Source organism: Sander lucioperca, chromosome 22 (genome assembly GCF_008315115.2).
Source record: "Sander lucioperca isolate FBNREF2018 chromosome 22, SLUC_FBN_1.2, whole genome shotgun sequence".
NCBI classification, from domain to species: domain Eukaryota; kingdom Metazoa; phylum Chordata; class Actinopteri; order Perciformes; family Percidae; genus Sander; species Sander lucioperca.
In genome coordinates, this window is record NC_050194.1 from 1,373,036 (window position 1) to 1,390,449 (window position 17,414).

At 43.8% G+C, this 17,414-nt stretch overlaps 1 protein-coding gene across 1 annotated transcript in view; it reads left to right on the forward strand.

Annotated features, from left to right (window-relative positions):
• LOC118494288 overlaps positions 1–4,966 on the forward strand; it is a 46,401-nt gene extending 41,435 nt beyond the window's left edge. Inside the window, exons 6-9 of the mRNA XM_035997828.1 lie at positions 2,655–2,834; positions 3,196–3,372; positions 3,985–4,181; positions 4,780–4,966. Of these exons, the coding sequence (XP_035853721.1) occupies positions 2,655–2,834; positions 3,196–3,372; positions 3,985–4,181; positions 4,780–4,966 (741 nt within the window). The remainder of the gene's footprint in view (positions 1–2,654; positions 2,835–3,195; positions 3,373–3,984; positions 4,182–4,779) is intronic.
• Positions 4,967–17,414: the final 12,448 nt, after the last annotated feature.

Genomic DNA, 17,414 nt, shown 5'->3' on the forward strand with positions numbered 1-17,414 from the left:
TACACAACTTGCACACAACATACAGATTATTATTTTCCACTGTCTTTAAATCGAAGTTGTGGCGATATTGCCAACTAGTTAACGCATTTTTCCCAACTGAAACGAGTCTGTCTTTTGACGTCGACGGCTCCTCCTCTTGAGTTTTGATTTGAACCTTTTTCTTGTTAAGAAACTACACAGGCAATTGGAGGATAGTGACATCTAGTGGACAAATGAATGAACTGCTTGTCAAATTAAAACATAGGCTATCATAAAAAAGGTGCATTGTTTGCATGATAAAATGTAATCAGGTAATCCTCAACAATGTAACTGTAATCTGATTACACATTTTTTATTTTAATCTGAGCTGATTATAGTTACTTGATTTTTGTGATCTGATTACGTAATCCAGATTACATGTAATCCGTTACTACCCAACTCTGGCAACACTAACTAAGTGTGGTGGAATTTAACAAATAGGCAATTCTCAAGGAGAATATGATTCTATTCCTACTCATAAAGACATGCTCTACCATAACACAACTCATCAAATCAACTCTGGGGTCCACTTATTAACTTTTTGGGAGCCTTCAACCACATCTCACAGTCTTCATCAGTGAATGAAACTACAACTTGCATTTCGTTGTGCAACCCTGTCTTTGACACATGACCTTAGTGTGGAACTTTGATCTTGAAGCATCCAGAAGTCAGAACACCAGACAAAAACGGTTTAAAGCTTCCACTGGGAAGAGATGAATTGGATAAAAAATTAGGTCATCTTTGAACAAAGACCAGGGTTATTATAGTTAACTAAAACTGAGACTAAAAAAAATAATATAAAATGAATTTTAACTGAGATGAAAATAAAGACGAAAACTAAATGAACAAGAACTGCGGTTTAAATCAGCTTTTTGTTCTCCCTCCATTTGCTGTTGTTCATTCACTTTGTCCTGTTATGTTTGACTTCTTGATGACGCAGTAGCTAGTTCCAGAAGGTGGCGGCAATGCACCTTATGCCTACCATACACTAGAAGACTTTTGAAAAGACTTTGAAAAGACTAAAATATGACACCATCTCACATCTAACATTAAAAACTGGGGATCTTGCAGGGTCACAAATTGCAAGAGAAACTAGATTCATTTAGAAAAATGTAACCAAGCTAGCTAGCTACCACTAGCATTAGCTGTTAACTTTAGGAAAAGTTTGCCGATTTTCTGTTCTGCCGTACATGCAGATGAATGGCGGTAGTACCCGGAGGTCCCCGTTTATCCGCCGGTAAAACTCCCGTTGGATGACGTGCTTCAGAAGGGTTGGAAATCGGCAACTTTCCCTCTTTAGCGTTTAGCCTAGCGCAGCGCCATAGCAACCATAAACACCACTGGCTCCAACCGTTTGCTGCTTCCTGTTTGATGCTGGAGGGAGCGCACCCATTGGTTGTTGACAATGTTCACATGATTTGACTTCACTACCAAGACTTAAAACTTATGATAATATCAAACACCTTTGATTTTGTCAGAACGTCAAGACAGGAAAAAGACTGACTCGGACTGAGTTTTACGACCACCTTACACCAAATGATTGAGAGGACAGGAGTGTGCCCAAACTCTATCAATTCAATTTTCAATCCAATTTTATTTATAGTGTCAAATAACAACAGGAGTTATCTCAGGACACTTTACAGATATAATTTACAAAGACCCAACAATTTCCCATGAGCAAGCATTTGGTGCGACAGTGGAGAGGAAAAACTTCCTTTTAGGCAGAAACCTGGGACAGACCCAGGCTCTAGGTGGGCAGCCATCTGCTGGTGCCAGTTGGAACACAGAGACACTGATACAGATATACATGATATGATTCATAACAATTATAGCAGTTGGCATGATGTGCCCTGGCACTTATAGTAACAATAAAGATAATGGTTCAAGAGAAGCTCACTGGAGCTTAACATCCAAGACCATGGAACTGTTGCCATAGGGGCCGACTGCTTGATACGCCTCATCTACATCCACACCATTGTGTCAGGTTTAGTCAGGAAAGACTAGGCTTGGACCCAAATGCAGTGAGAGGATTTATTAAAACAAAAAGAGTCTTACACAAAGTGTCCTCAGGAAGGTAGCCAGGCTGGAACAATCGAAAAACAGAATCCACAGAAACATCCAACAGGAAACACGGCAAAAGAATACACGGCAAACAGAATGAACTGGAAACAGAATGAAATGATCCGACAAGAGACAAGGGAAAACAGAGAGACTAAATACACAGGGTAATGAACACTGACAAGGGACAGGTGATACAACAGGTGGAACAAATCAGGGTGGGGCAGAACAATCAAAAAAGGCGGGAAACAAACAAAGACAGGAAGTAAACTAGACAAGACAAGGGAGACAAGACAGACTACAAAATAAAACAGGAAACCGAACATAACAGAAAAACAAGACTACCACAATAAGACAATAGAAAAATACCAAAACCCTAACAGAGGAAAAAGTCAAACTGGGCTAGAGAACAGAGGATAGTGGGAACTGGCGACCATGGGCACTAGGGCATGGGGAACTAGTGGCAAAAAGGCCTGGGGGAAAACAGAGAGCCGGAGAGGCCTGGGGAAACAGAGGGCCACTAGGGACAGGGAGCAGAGAGGCGCAGCACAGATGAGACCCATCTGGCGTCCGGTCAGGACGGCAAAGGCAGAGTCCCTCAGGTGGCCGAGCAGGACGGCGAAGGTGAAGACCTGGAGGACAAGCAGGTTGTCGAGGACTTACAGGAGACCAGCGACAAAGGCGAAACTCCTCTGACGGCCGAACAGGATGCCGAAGATTCTCGGACGACTGTCGACGAAGGCGAATCCCCTCTGAAGGCCGGCGGCGAAGGCGAAACCCTTCTGGAGGCCGGCGGCGAAGGCAGAATCCTTCTGGCGGCCGTCGTTGAAGGCGAAATCCTTCTGGAGGCTGGCGGCGAAGGCGAATCCCCTCTGAAGGCTGGCTGCGAAGGCGAAATCCCTCTGGAGGCCGGCGCCGAAGGTGATATCCCTCTAGATACTGGCGGTGAAGGCGAAATCCTCTCAGAAGGCCGGCGACGAATGCGAATCCCCTCGGGAGGCCGTCCGCGAAGGCAAAACCCCTCTGGAGGCCGTCTGCGAAGGCAAATCCCTTCTGAAGGCCGGCTGCAAAGGCGAAACCCCTCTGAAAGCCGGCTGCGAAGGTGAAACCCCTCTGAAGGCCGGCTGCGAAGGCGAAACCCCTCAGAAGACCGGTGGTGAAGGCGAATCCCTTCAGAAGGCCGAAGGCGAAACCCCCCTGAAGACCAGCGGCGAAGGCAAATCCCCTCAGAAGGCCGGCGGCGAAGGCAAATCCCCTCAGGAGGCTGTCCGCGAAGGCAAAACCCCTCTGGAGGCCGTCTGCGAAGGCAAATCCCTTCTGAAGGCCGGCTGCAAAGGCAAAACCCCTCAGGAGTATAGGCAGACCGAGCAGGAGAAGGGGCAGCTGGGCTGAAGACAGGCGACGAGTCAGCTGGGCTGAAGACAGGCGACTGGTTAGCTGAGCTGGAGACAGGTGACGAATCAGCTGGGCCAGTGTCTGCCAATAAGGTAACATGATCAGGAACAGGTAACAAGGCAACAGGATCAGAAGTCGGCAAATCCACCGACAGGGTAACTGGAACAGAAGTCGGCCGGACTACCGACAAAACATGGGGGACAGGAGTCGGTCGAACCGACAACAAAGGCAAAGTCTCTGGGGGGCAGGGCAAAGGCAAAGTCTCTGGGATGCCGAAGACGGGTGAAGTCTCAGGGGTACCGGGGAAAGGCATAGTCTCTGAGATATCGGGCAACGGCAAAGTCTCTGAAGTGCCGGGCAACGGCACCGTCTCTGGGGCCGTGGTCAATGAAGGCACTGGGAGACTGGTCAGCTGAGGCTCTAGAAGACTGGTCAGCGCAGAATCTGGGACGTCAGTCGACGTAGACTCTGGGAGGTCAGTCGATGTAGACTCTTGAAGAGCTGTCATCGAAGACCCTGGATGACTGGATGACTCTTGAAGAGCAGTCATCGGAGACTCTGGACGACTGGATGACTCTTGAAGAGCTGTCATCAGAGACTCTGGATGACTGGATGACTCTTGAAGAGCTGTCATTGGAGACTCTGGACGACTGGACATCAGCTGAGACTCTGGACGGCTGGACGTCAGCTGAGGTTCTGGGTGGCTGCACGTCAGCGAAGGTTCTGGGCGGCTGCACGTCAGCGGCGGTTCTGGGCGGCTGCACGTCAGCGGCGGTTCTGGGCGGCTGCACGTCAGCGGCGGTTCTGGGCGGCTGCACGTCAGCGGCGGTTCTGGGCGGCTGCACGTCAGCGGCGGTTCTGGGCGGCTGCACGTCAGTGGCAGTTCTGGGCGGCTGTACGTCAGTGGCAGTTCTGGGCGGCTGAACGTCAGCGGCGGTTCTGAGCGGCTGCACATCAGTGGCAGTTCTGGGCGGCTGCATGTCAGCGGCGGTTCTGGGCGGCTGCACGTCAGCGGCGGTTCTGAGCGGCTGCACGTCAGCAGCGGTTCTGGGCGGCTGCACGTCAGCGGCGGTTCTGGGCGGCTGCATGACAGACCAGGGTCAGGAGAGCTGCACGTCAGCCCAGGGTCAGGAGAGCTGCACGTCAGCTCTGGAACACTGGTCAGCTCTGGAACACTGGTCAACTCAGACTCAGGTCCGCTGAACAGCACAGGCTCAGGAACACAGGTCAGCTCAAGCTCAGATACACAGGTCAGCTTAAGCTCAGATACACAGGTCAGCTCAGGCTCAGGTACACTGGTCAACTCAGGTACACAGGTCAGCTCAGGTCCGACAAGAGGTTGATGCAGGGCATGGCGCTGGGAGCCATGTTTTCCCTTTCCCGTCTTCGGCCTCCACGAGTCCCAGAAAACACAGCCAGAAAAGCAAACAGAAAAAAGTTCCGGGGAAGCAGGCAAGGAGGCAGGCTGGTTCAGGAACAGAGAACCAGTAGCTAGGAAGCTAGTAGGCGGTGAAACAGGCAGGCTGGTTGTCTGCTGTACATGAGGCTCAGAAAGGCTGTCTGGCTTGGAGACAGAGAGGCGAGTTGGCTGCTGAAACTCAGGAAGGCTGACAGGCTTGGAGACTGGAAAGCTAAACTCCTTTTCAGTAGCCTGCCAGCGAGCCTCCATGATGTGCCTAGCAAGGGCAGGATCCTCCTCATAAAGCCCGCGAAAAAATTCAATCATGAATTCACCACTAGAGTCCAACGGGTGAATGAGAGGCTCAAAAACTGCTGGGTCCATTTGTGGTCGGATCATTCTGTCAGGTTTAGTCAGGAAAGACTAGGCTTGGACCCAAATGCATTGAGAGGATTTATTAAAACAAAAAGAGTCTCACACAAAATGTCCTCAGGAAGGTAGCCAGGCTGGAACAATCGAAAAACAGAATCCACAAAAACACAGAGAAACATCCAACAGGAAAGAATACACGGCAAACAGAATGAACGGGAAACAGAATGAAATGATCCGACAAGAGACAAGGGAAAACAGAGAGACTAAATACACAGGGTAATGAACACTGACAAGGGACAGGTGATACAACAGGTGGAACAAATCAGGGTGGGGCAAAACAATCAAAAAAGGCGGGAAACAAACAAAGACAGGAAGTAAACTAGACAAGACAAGGGAGACAAGACAGACTACAAAATAAAACAGGAAACCGAACATAACAGAAAAACAAGACTACCACAATAAGACACAATAAAAATACCAAAACCCTGACACATTGAGACTGGAAAGGCAAGTAGTGGAACAGGTTGAAAGTTTCAAGTACCTTGGTACTTTGATTGACCACCGTCACACCTTCACCCTGCATGTTGACACAATTTACAAAAAGGCCCAACAGCGCATGTGTCTCCTCAGAAGGCTTAAAGGATTTGAAGTGAGACAGGATATTCCTTTCAGAGTATACCAGTCACTGATAGAGTCTGTCATCGCTTTCAACATCACATCTTGGTACAGCTTCCTACCAAACAAATGCAAGAGAAAGCTGGCTAGGATAGCCAGGCAAGCCGTTAAGATCATAGGCATTCCACAAAAACAGCCATCTGATCTTTATATACAAGCAGTGGAAAGAAAATCCAACTTCATCATCCAGGATGCCTCCCACCCCCTCCACCAAAGCTTTGAGCTATTACCATCAGGAAGAAGGTTCAGAGTGCCTCTGGCTAAAAAGTCATTATACAACAAAGCCTTCATTCCCAATGCAATACATATACAAAACTCATGCCACTGACACATCACACACACTCTGCCTTCAATCAAAAGACAATTTTCTAACATGGCAACATAAAGCTTTTTGAATCTTGAATCTAGTGGTACAGTAAGGTACTATGAGCTCTTTAAATATGATGGTGCCTGACCATTTAGAGCTTTGTAGGTCAGGAGAAGGATTTTAAATTCAATCCTGGATTTTACAGGAAGCCAATGCAGAGAAGCTAATACAGGAGAAATATGATCTCTTTTCTTAGTTCTTGTCAGAACACGTGCTGCAGCATTCTGGATCAGCTGGAGAGTCTTAAGGGTTTTATTTGAGCATTGGCCCTCATTTATCAATCTAACGTAGAAACCAGCGCAGATATGAGCGCAGAAATCATCTTACGACAGGTTTCATGTGTGATTCATGAAACATTTGTATCACACCAATCAGAGCGTAAGAATGGTCGTACATTGATAAATGCAGCGGCGGAAAACGATCGTAATTTAAATATCACGCCCCAATATATTCTGGGTTCTGAGGCCTCGCCCCTACAATTTACGACATGGCGAGACGTAATCCGGCTAAGAAGCGGCACTTTTCAGAGGTGGAGATTGAAACCCTGATATCTCAGGTTCACTATTTGGCAGCCTGGAAACTGTTATTAAAGGCTGTAGAAAGAATGTGGAATGGAAAGAGATCACTGATGCAGTGAACAGTGTTGCCGTGGTAAATCGGACGGATAAACTGGAAGTTTATTTAATTTATACATCCTTGACATATGTATGCTAATAGTCCTAATAGTAATATACATGCTTATATTGCAATCTCATAGGCCTCCATGTAGGTGTACCTATATTTGAATAAACACACAGTAGTGGAGTTTATGCAGTGTCTTTTATTTTACTTGTGTTTTTTTCATGAGTCAGAGCCAGACAACCGTGAGCTGTGAGGGAGCGCGTGTGTCCTCCGCCCCCCGAGCTGGACCACCACCCCGACCCTGTCTCCTGACAGCAGAGGGGCTGGAAAAACAAGCCGAAATAACTCGGTCAATGGCAGAAATAAATCGTTCATTTGTGGCCATTAACGAAACTTTAAAAGAGAACCAAAAACCTGAAGAATAAATAAAAATGTTGTGCATCATCATGTTTCCTGTATTGAATATCATTGCCAAACATAACACTATACCTGTTAGGGGCTAGTTCTGACCCAGAACGCAGAGATATCACACAGACAATGTAGAGCAGTTTTAAAAGGTTTAATTAGGCAACGTGTACTCAGAGAAACACAGTTGATAGTTTCAGGGCAGGGAAACTCCTGGCTGGTCCGAGGTGGAGGCGAGCCGACGAGGAAGGGTCCAGGCAGTTTCAGGACACGAGGGGAGACAGGCTGAGACGAGATCACTGGTGGGTTTCCTGAAGCGGAGACTGAGGCTGGTAGGTGAGGCTGGGAGCATGTAGACACCGTGGAGATTGCAGCAGGACTGAGCGGAAACTAGAGAGAGACACAGGGTAAGTATCAGCATGGGAATCAAAGGCAAAACTAGAATACTTCTGGGACTTGGAGCCAGGTTACCACATGGGCTGTAGTTAACGAACTGGCGCCGACAGGAAGATCAGCCCGGGTTAAATATTGCTGGTTGATTCTGGATGATACGCTGCAGCTGTGAAGATCGGCTGAGCAGGGTTGAAGCGGCCACGCCCCTTGACCTAGATATCTCCCGACCACGCCTCCAGCACTCCAAACGGAAAAAAACACAGACAAAACACAAACACACACAGACACACAGGAAAAGGACATCTCAAGCAGGACGGAGAGAGAGCTGCCCGTAACAATATCTTTTAAAAGCAAGGAATAATATCCTGTCTCCTTGGCATAGCCCCCAGTTGGGGCCTCCGCTCACATCCATATTGATAAATGCAGAGCTTTGCGTGGAGATGACCGCACGCTGGTTTTACGCCTGTTTTCTGTCGTACGTTCGTTTCGTAAATGAGGGCCGATGTGTCTAATTTTGACAATGTTACACAGATGGAAAAAGGCGGTTCTTAAGATTTGTTTTATATGGGCGTTTAATGATATATCCTGATCAAAAATAACTTTCAGACAGTAGTGTTGGAGGCCAATGTAATGCCATCCAGAGTAGCTACAGTATATCTTTGGATAATGAGCTTTGGAGGTGTTTAGGGCCGAGCACAATAACTTATTTCTGTTATGTCTGAGTTTAACATCAGGAAATTGAAGGTCATCCAGGATTTTATGTCCTACATGTTTGATGGTTAACTAACTGACTGGTTTAATCTGGTTGATTGATAGATATAATTGGTAAACATCTGCATAACAGTGAAAGTTAATAGAGTGTTTCCTAATAATATTGCCTAGAGGAAGCATATATAGGGGGAACAGAATTGGTCCAAACACCAAGCCTTGTGGAACGCCATGGCTATCATCATTAACATTAACAAACTGAGATTGATCTGATAGATAGGACTTAAACCAGCTTAGTGCGATTCCTTTAATGCCAACTAAATGTTCCAGTCTCTGTAACAGGATGGTGTGGTCATTAGTGTTGAATGCAGCACTAAGATCTAGTAAAACAAGTACGGAGACAAGTCCTTTGTCTGAAGCAGTTAGGAGGTCATTTGTAATTTTCACCAGTGCGGTCTCTGTGCTATGATGCATTCTAAATCCTCACTAAAATTCCTCAAATAAACTATTATTATGTAGAAAGTCACATAACTGATTAGCGACTACCTTCTCAAGGATCTTGGAGAGAAAGGGAAGGTTAGATATAGGTCTATAGTTGGCTAAGACCTCAGGGTCGAGGGTGTTTTTTTTTCAGAAGAGGTTTTATCACAGCTACTTTAAATGACTGAGGTACATAACCTGTCAATAAAGACATATTGATAATATCTAGTAACAAAGTGCCAACCACAGGTAACGCTTCTTTAAGTAGCCTAGTTGGGATGGGGTCTAAGAGACAGGTAGATGGCTTAGCTGAAGAAATCTTTAGCGTCAATTGGTGAAGATCAATATGAGAAAAGCAGTCTAAATATATGTCAGTCAGGTCTTAAAGCTGTGTCTAGCGTTCCTTCGTTTAAAGGTGAACCAGAACAAGTTGGGGGCAAGAGGTGATGAATTTTATCTCTAATTGTTATAATTTTATCATTAAAGAAGCTCATGAAGTCATCACTACTCAGAGCTATAGGAATAGATGGCTCAGTAGAGCTGTGACTCTCTGTCAGCCTGGCTACAGTGCTGAAAAGAAACCTTGGGTTGTTCTTATTTTCTTCTATTAGTAATGACTAATAGTCTGATCTGGCATTTCTGAGGGCCTTCCTATATGTTTTCATTCACTGTCTTGCCAATCTACACGAGATTCTTCCAATTTGGTGGAACGCCATTTACTTTCAAGTTTTCGTGAGGTTTGTTTTAATTTGCGAGTTTGCGAGTTATACCAAGGTGCTAGTTTCCTGTGTTTCATCATCTTTTTGAGAGGACCAACAGAGTCTAAAGTCGTCTGTAGTGAGGCCGTAGCACCGTCTACAAAATTATTCATTTGAGAGGGACTAAAGTTAAAGTAGGAGTCCACTGTTATATTAAGGCATGACATTGAATTAAATGCAGTTGGAATCACTTCTTTAAATTTAGCTATAGCACTATCAGATAGGCATCTAATGTAAAAACGTTTATCTAATGGCGTATAGTTGGGTCATAAGAATTCGAAAGTTAATAAGTTATCAAGACTCTTAATGATTTCACTCTGATATTGCAAATTAGTCTCCGACAATGGAATCGCTTGAAAAGTCGTCTGATGTAAGGTCGGCATTAGTGGATGTTGGCTGCCGTAAAACCCTGTATTCCTATTTGATTTCATGCAATCCTTCATCCTACCTTTTTCAGTTACTGTAAATCAGAGACTGTCATCTCCCGAAAAACGATGCAGCTTATTACGACCCATATTTACATTGCTTGTTAGACATCAACCTCTAGTGGCAAGAGTAATTATGACCGGAGCAAAGCAGGAAGTCATGTAACGTAGTCTGTTAAGGGTGAGCGCAGAGGTTGGTGGATGGGTCAAACAAACACAGGAACCCAGAAGACTGCTGTTCATGTCCTGTTTGAAAGAAGACGTGTAAGAGGAATGAAAGTCCATGTGCAAACGCAAACACATTTCATTACCGTATGCACCAGTGTGTTTTTGAGCTGGTGATGGCATCTCCTGGCTTTACTTTAGAAAGAGTGAGTGAAATCTCACTAAAAGGTTAGGAGGCTTTGTTAAGAGGAGGAACAGCAGGCTAGTCCAGGCTGTGCTGACAGAAAACCCAAACTATAGTTCCACTAAACCCAGCAGTAAATATGGCAATTTTTTTCCTACATTCTTTTCTTTTCTTGAATCTCCCTTCTCTATTTTTCTCTCCCAAATTTGTTCCTTCAGTTTTTGTGCCATGCTCTCTCTTTTGTGAGTGTGTGTTTGGGAAAGCCCGGAGATGGAAATGGACTTTTGTGGGTGCTACATTCCCCCCTACCCTCTGTCATGCACTCATGCTCAAGAGCTGTGTGTGTGTGTGTGTGTGTGTGTGTGTGTGTGTTTGTGTGCATGGAATTGTGTGCAGAGCCAGCGAGAGAGAGCAAGAAAAGCGAGGACACCTCACTAGCCTTTTTTTTATGGTTATGCAACTATCAGAAGTCAGAATATGCTGAGGCATTGTGAGGCAAATACATATCGGATGAGCATCAAAGGCTCTCTGTAGAGGGAGAGAGAGAGGGAAAATATACACACCATACAGCAGCCCTTTCTGTACTGAAGGAAACAGAGGGAGTGTTATGTATGTTATATTTTCATTTTGACTTTGAAAAACTGTTATTCTTATTTTTGTTATTCCCTTATTCCATTGCTCCAGCCAAAGAGGAGTGTGATACACATCTTGATTCAACGTCTTGCTCTATTTTATATTATTTCACATAAACTTTGAAATAAGATGTAGCTATAGTAATTAATCTTTAGCAAACATACAGTCCTGGGATGTCAGTAGCAGAAGCAAAATCCATATATATATATATATATCCACATTTTGTAAAAGTATTAAAATGAAAATTGTGGCTCACTGTTTTAGGCTTTTAGAATGATTCTTCCATTCCCTTCTGAGTGGTTTTGGTCTGTTGTTATCGGTTTCTGGTGTTGATGTTTCACTGATGTAGCGTTCTTCACAGCTCTCACCACTCCAGTCTTCCTCTCCTGGGAGATCCTGTCTGATGCACGAGCAGAGACCTTTGGGTGTTGAATGGTTTGTGGTTGGTGCTGACTCCTTGTAACTTGAAGACTCGGGTTAGATGTTCTGGCAGTCCAGCCATGTAAGGGACTGGGATACTTCTGGTGGTCCCAGCAGTAGTCTCGCTTTGCCAGACCTTCCTTCACAGCGCTGCAGAAGAGGGTCTGGCTAGTCCACACAGCATTCCGATGGGAGAGAAACGTACTCTGGTTTGTCATTTCTTTAAACCAATCACAATCGTCTTGGGCGCCGGACAGAGCAACAGTGCCTCTGCAAAATAGTCTCGGGAAGGAACTTGTTTTGGTGGAACATGTGCACGTAGGGAGGATTTAACTAAAAAAAAAGATAAATATAATTTGATTGTCGGTTCTAGCTCGGAGGATGTTTCCCGGAGTTTAGAATGCCAACACAAAGAAAGCGGAAGGTGAGGGACATCCAGCTGAGGAACCTCGGGCGGCACCGGAACAATCCCGTAAATAAAACGTCATCAATATAGACTAAGTTAGCTGTGTCTGACCTGATCCTATAGGGCCTGGACCTGTGCCCTCTGAAGGTGAGTCCTCACCACTGAACTTTGATGTTGTAAGTAGTGGTAAGAGTTTAAACAATGTGCTTGGGTTTCCTGTACACTGTGCTGTGGTGGAAAAAGTACTCAGATCCTTTACTTAAGTACAAGCAGAAAAACCATAGTCTAAGAATACTCCATTACAAGTAAAAGTCCCGACTCCAAAATGTTACTTCAGTAAAAGTACCAAAGTATTATCAGCACAATGTACTTAAAGTATCAAAAGTAGAACTAGTCGTTATGCAGAATGGCTTTTTTTTTTAAAGTGTTGTATTATTTTAGAATAGTATATCATATTTATCACTAACAAATACATGTAAGAGCATTTTAATGTTGTGGTTCATCAATGTGGAGCCAATTTTAGATACTTTGTATTCGGGCTGTTGCGGGTACCGTGTTGAAGCAGTCACGTGACTTACACCTTATCACTGCATCACCGCTGTTTTTATTTTGTTTTTTTCTCAAAAGTGTTACTGTCAGTAAACAGTGGTCAGTAGCCTATCTATCTGTGTTTCAATAACGAACATGTGCTTGCGGAATTGAATGACGTGCCTGCCGAATGCATGTTTGTGGAGTGGAGGGTCCATAATTTCCACTCTTTCTCTAAAATAGAAAAATGTAAAGCAACTACATTATGAGTATGACATGACCGCATTTTTGTAGAATTATTGCTTCAAAAAGTACATTATGCTGAATTTACCATATGAGTGATTATAGTAAAATAGTTTCTATCCCATTTGTTTTGGCCTTCTTTTGAGACACAGCCGGTATGAGAGTATTTTGAGTTTATTTGAGAATTTACAGCGTATGAGCTACTTAGATTCCAACTCGACATTATCAGGGTTCAAAAGTCTTTTTCAGTGAAACTAATGAAATACTCCAGATCAAATAATTCACTCTTGCCAATAAATACTTGACCCACTTGGGAAGAATAGAAGGAAAGTGCAGTGGGATAAAAAAAGATGGAGGGGTAGAAAGGAGGCAGAGGATGATCGCTCATCAGAGAACAGCAGAGAACAGATGGAGCAGAGGACAGACACCAGGGAGGGAACAAGGGATCAAAAGGAGGAGAGGGGGACGACTGGCGGGCCTGTTATGAGAGTAGGAAAGGAAGGGGAGGAGGGCTGGAGCAGGAAAAAGAGAAAGAGAGCAAGTGAGGTAACACGTAGGAAGACTGGAGGATGGAGGAGAGGGAGAGAACAGCTTGTTTTGCAGTGACAGGTACATGGAGGTAAGGCCTTAGCAGGTGTTTAGCCATCATGCTGTTACCGATAACACATAATGACACACACACACACACACACACACACACAACCGGCTGAGGGCTAGAGAGACACATACACACAGAGACATACACACTCTCCCTCTTTCTCTCTATTTCTCTCTTTTAACACACACACACACACACACAAAAGTGTTTTACCAACACTGTTCCTCTAATATTGGATATATATATATATATATATATATATATATATAATAAAGCAGATTGAATTGAACGGACAAAGTGGTAGGTTGATAAAATACATGTAGTGTGTGTGTGTGTGTGTGTGTGTGCACGTGTGCGTGTGCGTGTGTGTGTGTGTGTGTCAGACAGGGTCTTGTCTCTGATTAAACGACAGGGCGGGGCACATCCTACTAATTACTCTGACTTTGTGTGTGTGTGTGTGTGTGTGTGTGATTCAGCGACAGGGCAGAGCGTGTTCTACTAATTACAACTTAAGGGACATAATTGTCATCTGATTGGTGATCTACCGTCCAGCTAGATCTAAAATTACAAGGTGATATCAAGGTGTTTTATGTATTATGTAAGTGTCTCTTTTATATAATGGTCATTGGGAATTCTAACACACAAAAAAATGGTGGAGACAGTCATGGTGTGGGCTGTCTAGTCTTTGTAGGTTTCAATAATCTTAAAATCTGTTGCTAGCTTAAAATGATAACTTTTGTCATCTAAATGCTAACCATAACTGCAATTGCAACCCTGAGTTATGGTACAGATGTGCACAACTGTTACACATCAGACTTAACAAATTTACTCTATGGCCGCACAACAGACTCTTATAGTCTGTTTTTTATGTTAGGCAAAAAATACGTTGCCTTGCACTTCAGGGACATGGAGTACCCTACAAGGCAACATCATAAAGTACAATTTTAATTATTGATTTACTGTGAAAAAGAAAGCATAGAACTAAACAGACACATGTCAAAAAAAGAACAAGAACAAGAACAAGACAAATGATTTACATTTGCAAATCTCCGCTCGCATGTCACATGTCACAGTGAAAGTGGCTCCTGCAACACAAAGACCCCTGATCATTGTCATAGCACTGAGCTAATTGCTGATTGGTGCTGCTCTGACATGTTAAACACAGTGTTTGCCATGCATCATTACCCCATTTCTGAAAAACAAAACATAATCCATCCATCCATTTTCCATGGTCTGTCTTCAGTCCTTGCTTACGGCGTGCAAATGTCACTTCCCTCCTGCAGACATGCCTGTAAACACTCCTGACCTGATCAGTCCCGATCTTTCTGAGAGGACATTGATCCTAATTGGTGATTGGCATGGGCGTTTAGTTTGTGGTATTGTTTTGACAACGCCATTGCTATGTGGCATTTATTTGCATGCTGTTTATGTCTTCCTAAGTGAACTTTAAGTCCCAGACATAAATCATGTGTTGGTGCTTGTGATAGCTGGTGTCACAGCAGATATCACAGCACATCAGGTTCGCAGTCATTTCTTTTGGCGTCACATAATGTCAGGTTGTCAAGGCATTATTGATATCTTTTGCAACTAACACAGCTGAATGGAGAGAAAACTGCTGTCATGTGCAATAGAAAAACAGGTTCCATGTCTAACTCATTTTTTAGAAAGCACAATATGCAAATCAGATTTTCAGTTTCATTAGTGTTGGCCCTAAATAAGCCTAAAATGATTTGATGACATAAAAACAAATTTTATTTTAAGATGGCTGAATAACATCTATAGGTGGTTTTTGGAGGAGAAGATGAATGTAAACAGACAAATATGTCATCTACTGTAGATAAATCAGCCATGGGAGCAATGCTCAATTTAGCTCAAATAACATAGCATTGTCTTTCTTTTAAACTAATAATCTTAGTGTTTTTTCCTTTGTTAGTATATACTGTAGTATAAAAAATGTTTGCAGCTACTACAACATGTTGGATGTATGGAGCCCAGCACAAAAATGTGACAGCAAAAAGTAAAAAGTAAAAGAAATTGTACATATAAAAAATTGTAAAAAGAAAAAAGACACACACAAATTGACAGAACTAACATTAACCGCCACGGTCCAGGGGTCACAGTCCGGTGCACACGGTCACATGCAGAATACCTTGTAGATTATGCACACAATGTGGAACCAAAGATGACAAGCACAAATGAAACACAGAAGCTGGAAGACTCAGCAGTTGTTTGGGAACAGTTTGAGTTGCCAGTCAGCTACAAACAGCAGTAGAGAGAGTTGTCTATAAGACTACGTGTTTCGGTGTAGGTTGCCCCACCGTTGTAGGGAAACACATTGAACATGCTAACGCACTTTTGACGGCATCATCCAGATGTGCCATTCAACGCTCCCCCTAACGCACAAGTTTTATTTTTAGGCAGTGCTGGAATGTAACTAAGTACATTTACTGTAAGTACTGTACTTATGTACAAATTTGAGGTACTTGTACTTTACTTGAGTCTATTTTTTTCATGCCACTTTCTACTTCTATTCCGCTACATTTCAGAGAGAAATATTGTACTTTATACTCCACTACATTCATCTGACAGATGTACTTACTTTACAAATTAATCTTTTTGCACACAAAATACATTTAGTTTATAAAATACAATATTTCATTATAAATTAAAGTATCCAACAATTTACAGGTATACAAGAACACGGTTGGAAATATGTCAAGGTGTAAACACACAACTTGCAGTGGGACTGGATCTAGCTTAACAGTTAAAACGTTATGTGTATGTACAGCCTTACGTTACCTCTCACATTGCCATGTATACAGATTGTAATCAACCAATACCCAGTCTTGGTATTGCAATCGGTATTGGGAGAGGAAAATTATCTGCACTTAGAGTAGAAATGTTATCACTGTGATTACATTGTGTCATGACTGTTGTTAAGAAGGCTTCATTGTGGGTAGACACATTATTACTGTAGGTAGAAAGGTTGTCATCATGGGCAAGACTGCAGGTAGAATTAAGGCTCTGGGCAGAACATTACTGTGGGGAGAAGTTTTTTGTTGTAATAACAGCTGGTGTCAAACAAGGACATGTTTTTTGGGGGATTTATCACAGATTTATCCAAAACATTTTAGGAATAAATGAACAGATCAGACAGCTGAACTTTGTTCAAGAACAGGTGGATGCATATTGAGGTTTGTTGGCAGCACTCTTCAGTTTCTGGTGGAGAAACAGACAGTAAATGCTTGGACATACTTTCTGTGTCTGCAGATGGCTGCAGACTTGTACAGGTCACACGGACGCACACGCCGTTCCATTCATAACTTCTTAAGGGTCCGGTCTGGCGTTCCCAACACATTCTCACTCCCATCGCATAAAATACGGATGCTTGGTCAGGTGCCTTTGGCGTTGTTATTGGCGCTAAAAGTCTCCTTTAGTGTCATATCTAAGCGCGCTTTATCTAAACGCGCTGGGTCGGGACTGTTAGACGCAGTTAGCTTTAGGAAAAGATCGTGGGTGGGCTTATAAAAGGTATGTTTACGTGCAACCCAGTCTCACGGCAGTTCATGAAATGTTCATGTAATTTAGTCTCTTTATTCGTGTACACGGACACGTTTATCTCATTTTCTTCGGGATGGTCAGCACGTTTTTTAAACCAATGCATTTCAATGGGAAGCATTTGAAGCACCACCCCAACCAACCTCCATACGTGGAATGTCGGGCTTTAATACTACTCGCTTCCGTTGTCGCTCTTAATATAACATCATCTTCACGCGCCGCTGAGCTGCTGCTCTGCCCGGTGGGTTCTCATGCATCCATGGGTGCGTTCCATATACACGCTGAGGGGTGCTTATTGCGTCGTATCTGACGCTAAGAGACACTGACCAAGTGTCCGTATTTTACGAGTTGGGAGTGAGAACAGGTTGGCCGTTCCACACATGCATTTCCCGATCCACACTCCACACACTATCCAGTTGGTGGACTTTGTATTCCTTTAATGATGACTCATATAAATATGGGTAATGGTGGATTTCCTTGCACAACCTCTCTTTAAAATAAGCATAGATTTTCTTCTTCTTCTTCTTCTTCTTCTTGGCAAAACAGCTAGAGGTGCATACCGGTGCGTATACCACCAACTGGACCGGAGTGTGGAACAATTGGAG